At 51.9% G+C, this 11,544-nt stretch overlaps 2 protein-coding genes across 3 annotated transcripts in view; both read right to left on the bottom strand.

Annotated features, from left to right (window-relative positions):
- Positions 1-2,032: 2,032 nt before the first annotated feature.
- The window catches only part of LOC127748587 (uncharacterized), a gene marked incomplete in the record, with an annotated part of 33,343 nt that continues 23,831 nt past the window's right edge, over positions 2,033-11,544 (bottom strand). Inside the window, 2 exon segments of the mRNA XM_052264710.1 lie at positions 2,033-2,986; positions 3,161-3,309. Of these exon segments, the coding sequence (XP_052120670.1) occupies positions 2,272-2,986; positions 3,161-3,261 (816 nt within the window).
- LOC113204121 (uncharacterized) overlaps positions 4,045-11,544 on the bottom strand; it is a 31,292-nt gene continuing 23,792 nt past the window's right edge. The window contains exons 2-3 of one of the 2 annotated variants that reach the window (XM_026419142.2): positions 5,090-5,217; positions 4,045-4,973 (exon numbers count right to left, since the gene is read on the bottom strand). In XM_026419142.2, the coding sequence (XP_026274927.1) occupies positions 4,253-4,973; positions 5,090-5,181 (813 nt within the window). In that variant the 5' untranslated portion in view covers positions 5,182-5,217 and the 3' untranslated portion in view covers positions 4,045-4,252. Of the gene's footprint in view, positions 4,974-5,089; positions 5,231-11,544 lie in introns of both variants that reach the window. The other variant, XM_026419143.2, reaches the window with a different exon arrangement.

Below are 11,544 nucleotides of genomic sequence, written 5' to 3'. Positions count from 1 at the left end.
CCGGACGCCGCCGACTCGCCACCCTCCCTCTAGCAGCGCGCCCTGCTCCAGCCGATCATCCCCAGGCCAAGGCTGCCACAAATCACAAAAGCAGCCGTTAGCAGGAACACTTCTGGAGCGGACGCACGCAAGGGGGTAGCGGCCGGCAGTGAGGTAGCCAGGGAGGTAGCGGACAGTAGCTCAGGCAACTTTAGTAGGCATGCTGACAAGAGCATGCCTTTAGCGCATCGTATACAGCTGCGAGGCTCACACAATTCGCAGGGGCCGTTGGACGCCATGGCGCCCTGGTTAGGCTGCAGGCCGTGGCGCTGTGCCGACTCAATGGATCCGATTTCACGGGAGGACCGTCGCGGATTTTTCAATGGGCCGTGTTGCGTGTGTGAGTGGGAGTGTCCGGCAGCACGGCCGCCGCGCTGCACCCTGCCCCGCCCCTTCCGCTCGCTGCCCGCCCTTCCGGGCAGACAACATCGACAACAACCCTTTTAAAGTGTTTCATGGCCGACACTTTTATACATTACCCTTGCTGTATTTTTTTCTTACGTATTTTATTTTATTTCATCCATCGCTTTACATGAGCAGAGACAACCCCTTTTTTTCGCGATGGGCTGTAAGACAATGTTGGCAAACTAAACAGCTGCAGAGTCTATCAACCAACCGTTACAAAGAAACCCTTTTTTCCCCTCATTACAAAGCAATATTTACTCTTTGCCAATATGTCGTGCATATGCGCGAATCACTAGTGCGAATAGGAGGGAGGAGACAAGTCCACACCGCGCAGGTTGGGTGCCTCCGGGTCGTTCGGGTCGCTTTGGGGTCGCAGCGGGGGGAGGCAAGGCATTCATGCAATTGCAGGAAATTCGTGTTACAGCTCTGAAAGAAATATTGAAATATTTGTTTATGATGGCCTCGCCGCTCGCGGCGCTCCCCTCGCTGACCCGAACCCTTTTTGTGCGAGAGGGGGAAACAGCCAACACGTGTCGAAAGGCATTGTGGGGACCGATTTATGGACGGGTATCGCGTAGCAAGGAGATGTCAGCCCCCATTGCAACGCCGGCCGTGGACAGGGAAGTCGAGCATCGAGCGGCAGCCGCGGGCCGCAGCGCGCCTTGTGAGGTGGGTTGGGTAGTTCTGCACCACAAACCCTCTCTCCCTCTCTGTCTCTCTCTACAGCGGCGGCGGCGGCCGTGTCGTGTGGCGGCCAACAAGCTCCACTTTGGCACCCCGCGACCTGCCCAAGATCCCTCTCCCATTCTCGAACCAGATGCAGGGAGGCGTCGGCCCCCCAATCACTATTGACAGCCAATCAATCGGTGGGCGTTGCCAATCTGTTCTGCGCTGGTGTTGCGATTTCGAACCTCCCGCGGCGTCGCAATCTCAATCGTACAAAACATCCAGAGAGAGAGAGAAAGAGAGAGAGAGAGAGAGACGGCATTCAGGCAAAGCTCCTAGTGGCAGGCCGTCTTTTTGTCTTGTTTACGACTCATCGGCACACATCTGCGCCCCGCGGTGGGGGAGGTGGGCCGCGGGCGGCCGCGGGGGTGAGGCAGGACATCCCCTGCTTTTTGCCCGCCCGCCCCATGTCGACACCGGCTGAGGAATTCAATCGCGCCCGCGCGCTCCTCATGAGGATCTCCATGGGAATGGTCTGCTTTGGCTGCTCGGCGCCCACCCTGGCCCAGGATTAGCGCGCGCCGAGCCGAGCCGCGGGTGCGCCTGGGCCTCGCCCTGGCCCGCAGCCAACAAGCTCGGGCCGGGCGACGACAAGCACGTCAGGACTCCTGTCAACCGCGGGGGGTGACCCCGATGGAGCACATGCGAGGTGCTGAGCGAGGGTGAGGACGGCACAGCTGTGGAGGTGGAGCAGCGCGGTTCGAAGTCAACCTGGAAACTTTTCCGCATTGTACTCTTGTAAAATTATTAAGCTTTCATTTTAACTGTACGCCAAAGCATAGTTAAAGTGGGATAAGTGAGGCATTTTAGTCGAAAATTGAAATTGATCAATACTCCAAGTATTTCAATTTCAACAAACAGCTTCAGGCAACAGAAAATATCAGCATTTTTATTACTAATTAGCGTGTATGGACACAAAAATAAGAGCTACATGGTAAGGGGAGCAAGAAGTAATGCAATAGGCATGTAGTCACACCTTAGTCAAAAACAAAATCACACTTTAAAGGTCAAAAACGTAGGACAGATGAAAGTTTACATGGGACAACACGCAGAAACAGGAACCATTGTGCAAGTTCAGTGCTAGAAATTCAAGCCAGAAAGTCAGGCATGCGCCTTGCTCTCGACAAATTTCACGCTCTTGAGCTGGGTAGTCATAGGATTCCCATAAATGACGTCCATTTCGCGGTAAATCGAATCGTCGGAGTCTAAATTAGCGGACACACGGAGCACGTCCACTCCCTGCGTCACTCGTCCGAGTATACGGGCCCCACGACGCAAGTCACTTTTGTTGATGAACGCAGCCTTGTCATAGATATAGAAGTCGCCTTGGGCCTTCGAGAAATACACAATTGAGCCGATGTGCAGCTTCTGCCCTTCTACGCAGCGGGGTAGCTTCGGCAGCACTTTAGCCATGCGCGCTATGTCGAGACTACCATGCGCAGCCACCACACCGTCCTCCGGGCCGTGCTCAGACCATTCGCACTCCAACTCCCCAGCCTCCAAGGCCACGGTAACGGCCTCTTTCTCTTCATCTGTGAGTACGCCGTCAATGGAGCAGATTCTGATAGTCAACCATCCTCCTTCTAAGGTACAGTAGTTTTCAGAATCCTCCTGCCATTCGATTTGAGCCATCAGCATGATTGGCTCGCAAGCGCCCAAAACGGTATCGAGACGAGTCTGGCACAGCTTTAACGCTCGCTGAGTGTCAGCAAGAGCCACCGCAGCCTCTTGATGAGCCCCTTTGACGGAGAGGATGCGGTGGTCTCCGGTACAGCCGTCAGCCGGTCGCGCCCAACATCGCACGCACCACATTGGCCTGAAAGCAGATCGGCACTGTAAGGAGCCTTTTAACATCGATGTTCTCTAGAATTCACGCCGCAAGGATACCACACATAGAGACACGTCGGTCACCTGTCGGGCATATCGACCAGCGGTCAATAGAAAGTTCTGTCGTGTACTGGGGTTGGAAAAGTCGGAAGCATGTTTTTACCTGGCTCCGGCAGCACGGGCAGGTCGCACTGCCTTCGGTGGTGGCTGTGGGTCGCCGCTGCCGCTGGCTGACGATGCGGACCGCTTTCTCGCTGAGTCCATCTCGGGGAAGTACGCAGCAATCGGCAGCAATAGTCCGCGGCGGGAACCCTGTGCGTGCACCAATTAACTATAGTTAAATATTTAAGTATATAAGGACAACCAAGTCCCGCTAGCAAAAGACCAAGCCACTGGTTTGAACCACACAGATTTGGACTGGTCAGTGATGTGCCCAAGTCACTTCCCTTGTGGCACGGGACCACATGGAACTTCTCTTAGATTAAGAGTAGGCAGGCACTTCAGTTCAAGTAGAAACTTTTTAAAACTTAAGTAAATATTGTTTTTAATGGTGAATGAATATTTCAACTGTTATAAGTAATTACCTATCTTTGTTAAGAAATGATTGCGACTTCATTAATGCTTATAGTCTAAGGGTGAATAAGGATCACGGGCAACAAGGGGTAAAACTAGGTGTCGAACCCAATAAAAACAAAAACTGTCATTTCCTGATCTATGAACGCAATATTCAGGCAACTAGTTTTCAAGTCATTTCTTCTGATACAAGGGTTCTTTTATCTCGCCTAGACTACACATTTCATGAAGTGCAGCCAGGTAGAAGTTGCGACACAATTTATGTCATGCAAATAACACAAGAGCGCTATGGGGGTCAGGTCTGGGTAATAAATATTATTGATTTAGATTAAATTTAGTAAATTTGTAGACGGGTTTCATGAAAACTTATCAACAAACCAAACTGTGCAAAAAAAAAAAAAAAAAACAGATCACGAACAGTATATATGGTTGTACAGTATGTCGGGAAAGGAAATGAAACACATACTAATAAACTTCGAGGGATAGAATTGTTTTATTGCAATGAGCAGACTACATATTTGAAGAAAAAATAGGTATTAGGTAGGAGTGCAATTTAAAAATAACGAAAACAGCGTTGGCTTTCAAATAATGAAGGGTTGAAGAAGAAATAATGTTGTTAACATGGTTTTTAAAACAATGAGCACTGTCATTTCTTACTTTGCTAACAGTTCAAGCCACGGCGTCAGAGGTCAACAAATTTCACTTGTTTAAATTCACTATGCACCGGACTCCCATAGGTGCTGTGAATGCCGTTATAATGACTATCGTCTGAGTCTAACCGGGCAGTGGCACGAAAGGCGTCGCCTCCATCTGTTACCAGACCGAATAAACGGGGTCCACGGCGCACGTGGTCTTCGCTCATTATCACAGCCTTGTCATACACACAGAAGTTTTCGTAACTTGCTTCGGAAAAACACACGATGGAGCCGGCATGGAGCGTCTGCCCTTCCACGCATCGGGGAAGCTTCTGCAGCACTCCTGACATGCACGATGTGTCGAAACTACCCTGCGCGGCCACTGCTCCGTCCTCCGGGCCACGATTAAACCATTCGCACTCCAACTCCCCACCTGTCATGGCTTCAGTGACCGACTCTTTCTCCTCCTCAGTGAGGCCACCGGCAATAGGCGCTAGCCTGATGGTCACCCAACCCCCGTCTAAGTCGCACAAATTGTCATCATCCAGATAAGAGTCGACTAGAGCCATCAATTTCATTGAATCGGTGGCCTCCAAAACGGTGTCCAGGCGTGTCTGGTGTAGTTTCAACGCCTCCTTGAACGCCCGATGAGTGTCGTCCAGGGCCGTTGTAGCTTCCAGCTGAGCCTCGCTGACTGGGATCACGCGGTGATCTTCTCCGGTGCAGCCGTCAGCCGGGTGTGCCCAGCAGCCAGCGCACCACAATGACCTGGAAGCAAAAAAGGACAGTCTAAGGAACTTCGGGGGAAGTACCAGTGTCGGCCTTTGCGAATGGCTACACCCCTCTCTCCCCGGAAGGATAGGAAGGTAAAAACACTCTCTCACCTGACTTCTGTAGCACCGCGAGGCCGCGCAGACTTGGATGATGGTTGCGGGTCGCCACCGCCACTGGCAGACCCTGATGCGGATCGCTTCATTTTGGGGAAGAACAGCAACAAAAGCGCGAAAGGAACCTGTGCGAGCAAACTGTGTGTTACAGATTATAGGAATGTCTACAAGGGAACGCAAATAAAATCATAGTCATTCTGATTTGAACCAAATTCTAATTAACGTTAAGCCTAATCGTTTAGTATGCACCTTAATTCAAAGAAAATTTAAAACTTAACACTTCAAAACTGCTTTTTTAACATTATGGCTGAGCATCTTTATTTTCTCTGGGAAGTGACTACTAGTATCGAGGCACTGCATGGGAATGTACCTCGGAGACACATGGAATTTCAAAGGAAAATTCACACCTACACTCCCTTAAGGGTACGAATATATGGCATTCACACTCCTACTAGCGTGCGACATTCCAACACTTGCGTGGCCAGTGTAAATTTACTGTCTTAAACTAGACGATGTCCCCGAGGAATAAAAGATAAAAACCGATTCAATATAGAATTATCTGGTCCATTTTATAACTATTGTTTACAGGAAGGTATACTGGCGCCCCCGCCGCGACGCTGCATGTCGGGGGGCTCCGAGCAGCGCATCAGACGGGCACCGCGTCGGGGCGACAGGAACAAGACCACCCAATCAGCGGGACAGGCGATACTTTGAGGCCTTATCGGCGGACCGATCAGCATTCCCTATCCGAATTACCTTATCAGTGAGAGAGCGAGAGCGATACGGAAAGCAGCGGGAGTAAAAGAGAGGGGGCGAAGGGGGCGCAGCGCGGCAATGCGTGGCGAGTCGGGGTGCGACAGGGCGCCGCTCCCGCCCGGGACAAAAACACATTCCTGGAGAGCATCGCGTCAGCCACGCCCCGCCAAGTCGCACCACGCAGCGCCGCGACGCGCAGCGACAGCGTGAAATTGATATAGGCTTACGAGATGAGCTAATGGCTGTCCTCTGAGCGGCGCCGGCCCGGCGCGCGTTTGTCTCCAAGAGGCTCCACACCAGAATGTTTAAGAATTAAAAATTTAAACCTTTCGCCGACACTCTGCGGCGGCTTTTAACTGCGCGGTGCACCTCCAGGGGGCGGCGGGGGCGGGCGCCAGCCCGGAGACATAACCCCCACCATCTGTCAGCGCCGCTCCCCTCTGGGCTCGGCTCTAATCCCCGGGCCAACCCTTTGCTCCCGATCTGCAAAAACACACAGTCGCCCTTTGGCGCGCGGAGCGGACCCCCCGCTGCAGCCCAGCGGGAGAGTGGCGCGGCCGGGCGCAGCCGGGCCAGGCTTTATGGCCGGATCAAAGGAGAGAGACTCCTTGGAGGTGCGCCTCTCTCTCGCCCGCTCTCTTTCGACCCTCTCTCTCTCTCTCTCTCTCTCATCTTTGTCAGACGCGCAGCACCGAGCTTTATTTAGTTAATAATTCTCAGGATGAGGAAGTCTGTGCCGATGACAGGCCCAGCCGCTCCTCTCCGGCAGTAAGAGACACATCTCTCCTTTTTGTCGGCAAGATTATTAAAATAATAATTATGATTGTCTCCTACAGGAGGCAGAATGTTAATAATCTCAGCCGCAGAAGAGTCTGGCCGTGATCGATGGCCGATTATGTAAATAGAAAAAGGACCCAATGTGATCACTTGACCGCGAATCAGTCATCCAGTAATCGCATCAGCTGTAGCAGCCACCTGTCTACGGGAACCGCGAGTGGGGCGGGGGCGGGGACCGCCCCTAATCCTCACTATCATAGCGTCATTAGCAAATCTAGGATGTATTATTGGTAGGGACAAAACGTCACGACCGAGCTATAATCTCTCTTCCCTCTCTCTCTCTCTCTCTCTCTCTCTCTCGACTCGGTAGTATCCCTGGTCAGATGGTGACCAGAGGTGCAAACAATGCTATACGCGCGCGGCGGGGCGCGGCGCGGCCCACTGATCCGCTTAACTTATTCCACCCACCGCCCTCCGAAAATAATTAAGCCAGCAGCGCCACGGCGCCGCCGTTCTAGAGAAATACGCACATCCATCGGACGCTCGCCCGCCAAAAACGCGCGGGGGCGCGCAGTTTAATTTTAATACGGAGCTCCCAACCCCCGCAATGTTAATCGCAAATAACACTTGGCAAAAATCTACGCCTCGTCTAATCCTGCCGCCGCGGCTAGTAGTGCAGGCGCACCTGCGCGGCGGCGCGCCATTCCGCGCCATCTGAGGCCTCTCGATACGCCGCCGCGACCCTGGAGGAAATTCGTTTACGGACGGGGAAGCGGCGCGGAGGAGAGGAAAGGGCCACCGCTTTGGCGCATTCAAAATAATGACCTAGAAAGAAACAATAGGGCTGTAATCCTAGCGCCGCCCAAGGACCTCAACCCTTCTGCGCACCGCGCAGCCTTCCATCACAATTAATTACCTGCCGGTATGGAAGATGCGACAAGGGAGCGGGGAAAGGGAAGCAAAGGCGAGAGAGGGGGGGGGGGAGACGCAGAGAGCGGCTTTGCGGATCACACAAACTCGGCGGTTCCTCCTGAGACCGCACCACTCCTGCGGGGATTCTAAACACAGCGACACGCCAGAGTATGAAAGCACGCACGCGCACACACACACACGCGCGCGCGCGCGCGCAAACACACACCTCTTGCGTGCCACTCACTCCGCGGCTTATTAGCCAGGCTTTGGCGCCACCAACCAACGGGATTGGATGAGAAATTCTCAATGCGAAGCGGTAAAATGAACATCAGCAATAAGGAACCACGTAGGATAAGGGAAGGCGTACACAGTGAAATGTAACCTAATGACTCTACCATGAGCCTTTGGAAAATAAAGATTTGCAAAAAGGGAGTATTGGAAAAACCTTCCTCACAATTTACACAGTAAAAACAAAAACGACGTCATGGTTTCCGATCAGCCAAGCATCTCTTACGGGAGCACGTTCTGGTTTTTTCCATAACCACGACGTAGATTTACCGTGTACCGGATGCAGGTGAAAAAGAGAAGGGATATATGTTCAGTACGTTGTCGTTTATGTCCAACACGGGGTTGTAAACGGAGCGAAGCACCGAGTAAAAGAAAAGGGAATCAATGACTAATGTATTTTATAGAGGGGATGAAATTATTCCAACAGTCTGTTTGGACAGATGAGCAGCAGAGTGGACAGGGGTGGGGACAGGCGGTTTGAGACGGCACCGAAGGATTAGCGTTTGAAAGCGAGCCATATTGGCTGTCCTCTCTCCTCCCCTTCCCTATTTTCTCCCCTGCACTTCTACTCTGTTTTCCTTCCACTCCAACCGCGTGGCAGAACCTCACAACAGATCAGCAGAGCCGAGCACCGTGCCAACACGAGTGTGCACAACGTGCAGGTGTGTTGGATGTCAGAGGCAGAGCGCTGCAGGCTCACACAGGGGCCGTGCGCCCGCCAACTGAGGCATAGGCAACCCGCTGAACTTGATGGCCAGTAACAAGCCACACTGACATTATTTGGGAAACTGTCGTCTGTTTTCGGAACTTCTCTCTCCTGAGCGGGTTTTGGCAATTCCTGCAGTTGTCTCCTACGATCACGGGCGAGAGGCAAGGGCCGAAAAACATCGCAAAGGATCACATTTAATAAAAGAGACGGTCGTCCACTAGGCGAACGGCGGCAGAGGAGGAGGGGGAGGCGATCAGCGGAGATGCGGACAGAAATCAGGGAGCAGTCTGCTGTCACAATAGCACGATCGCCCTTCGGCCACAACTTTACGAGCGCCGAGGGGCGGGGGTGGAGGGACGGATCGCAGCCCAATCCCCCGGCTCGCCACAGGATCAGCAGAGGCCTCCTTTATTTACTCGTACATCCGAGGCCGCCTGCTCGCCACCTGCACCACGGGACGCCGATAACAACACATGACAAAAAGTCACCATCGCCGCGCGGCTCTTCAACATGAACAGGGCTATGAGATTCCTTTCATAATGCGAAAAGATTTTCACTCAACGCAACGCTCCATCGTCTCCAGCATTTCGCAGATAACCAACGCTATAGCTTCTCACTCCACAAATCATGTTCATCACATCTCGAGCAACAACCGTAAGAAAAAATATAAAACAGCAAACAAATATACCAGGAACACAGACCGCATCCCGCATTTATAAAGCAGACATTAGTGTATATTTTATCCCGCAAAATCTCCCTTTACAGGTAAAAGAGTGGGGTGCCTTACTTGTATTTTGATCAGATAACATTATCGGCCAAGCCCGGAGATGCCTATCAATATTAAGCCCACAGTGTGATCCCAATGTGGCACACATGGACGCATTCGCATCCCCCTCTCCCTCTCTCATACACATACACACACTAAAAAACACTCCTCTCTCTCTCTCTCTCTCTGGGTGAGACAGACCGCGATGCCAGCGGCGGACGGATGAACAGAACTAATGCATCACTAATTTCATCCGGACAGTTGTCAATCTAATTTCCGTACGAGTGAGGCCCTAGTGCGATGCACCACACGCGCGCCCACACACACGCGGTGCAGTGCATGCAGTTCGCTAATCTGGTCTTTGATGAATCGCGCTCTACGCGCATCGGCTATGCGAGAGGGACAAAGAGAGAAAGGGGGGAAGAGAAGGGGTAGAAAGGGAACCGAGAGAGGAAAGAAGAGGAAGGGGAAGGAGAGAGGCAATAGAGAGGAGAGATAATCCTCTGAGCTGTGCGCGACCCATCGGTCCCTCGACTACTGCGAAGTGTGATGGTGTCACTGCAGACCCACATGCAGACAGAACAAGACGAGGCGAACGCGCCTCGTGTTTTTCATTCTGGATTTAAATCCCTCACGGCCCTATGCGGGGGGGCATGGGGCCGTAGCGTAGTTTGGACCGTTCGCACCAGCCTGAGCTAAAACAGGGTGCAGGCGAGGCACGGCGCTGTAACGAACTGCTCCGGTCCGGTGGCGGCGCCGACACAGGCCCCACCGCACAGTCCCAGAGCAGCTCCCTTGAGTTACAGCACCCTGGAGACCATATCTATTTCCTCGCGCTGACCCATCGGGACAGCGGTCCAGCCTCTCTTCCGAATGCACTTGAAGTGAAACGTGCAAAAAGAGCAGCAAAATCGACTCTGCATTTTCATCAAACCTTTACAGCGGCACCTGACCGCTGTCCGACCGCCCCCTACCGCCGTCCGTCGGCCGCCCCTGGACGAATGTCTCCCGGGAGACGCTGCCCCCGCTCCCCGCGCCTGCCCCTCGTTATTTATGGGCTGCCGATGCTCCAGATTAAATTGACCGGAAATAGTTTTTGTGCGTTATCTGGCGCTGGCCCTCTGCACTCATCGCGGCGAATCATCAGTACATTATTGAGTACTTCGGACGCACCTTACACTGCGAAGAGTGCGCTTCTGCACTACATACACACACAACAAAAATCGTTCCTTAAACTAAGTATTAGTGTGGCCCGTCAAGTATCAAGTTCTCTCTGGCAATAAGAGGGTAAAGGAATTACATTTCATTTTTTGTTTTCACTGACGAGAAAAAATAATCACTACGTCACAATTTACCTCGATTAATTTGCGTCCCACATTTTGTAACAAGCGGAAAATAGTGAAGGACGCAACTTATTCACCTATAATTTAACGTATGAGTGTCACACGTGAACACACAGTGACCGTTCAGCACTTAATATGTTCAATGAGTTGAAAAATTGACTTTTTGTCTGAAAAGTAGTGTGCAAGCAAGAGGCACATGTACACCAGTGGCGATGCATCGATATACAGTAGTGGGCATGTCAAGCTGCGGCGATCAGTGGGTTCAGCCAGCGAAAAGTTGAACTTGTGTGCACCTCTTTCCCCAATTTACGAAAAGGTCGCCCCACCCTAACACTTTTAATTGATGTCCCCTTTGCCATGGCCGCTGGCGCCCGTGCTCACATGGCCCTTGGAAGTCTTGTAAATTATTCAGAAGCGATTCGCCCGCCACGCCACACCACGCCCTGGCTGTAATGGAGTGTGACCCATTCACAGATTTCATTAATTTACGATGTGGCGCTCGACACCAACTGACCAGCCGGCCTTTGTACGGACATTTGTTTGATTTGGCCAAATAAGGAATTAATAAGTGATGAGGCTGAGCTGACCGGGACATGATGGGGGAGGGGGTGGAGAAGGGAGGGATAGGGGGTGGGTGTATGAGTGTGAGCCAAGGGCTGAAGAGCAGAGTAAAGCACGACGACAGGAAAAATTCTCAGCTATTTCGCCTAAAGTATAATATTCCACAACATCACATTTTTCGTGGCAACTGAATCAACTGAAAACGATGTGTTGTTGATTTTGTTGCAAATTTTGTTTTGTTTATTGTTGAGTTTGCTCTCAGTCATCGCTTTCTCTTCAAAATCATTATGCAATAAAATAAAAATCAAGGTACAAAAATAAACACTTTCCTCCCCCCCCC

The sequence above is a fragment of the Frankliniella occidentalis genome, unplaced genomic scaffold (genome assembly GCF_000697945.3).
Source record: "Frankliniella occidentalis isolate FOCC.00 unplaced genomic scaffold, Focc_3.1 Scaffold21, whole genome shotgun sequence".
Taxonomy (NCBI): domain Eukaryota; kingdom Metazoa; phylum Arthropoda; class Insecta; order Thysanoptera; family Thripidae; genus Frankliniella; species Frankliniella occidentalis.
This window is presented reverse-complemented; position numbering and strand designations above follow the sequence as displayed.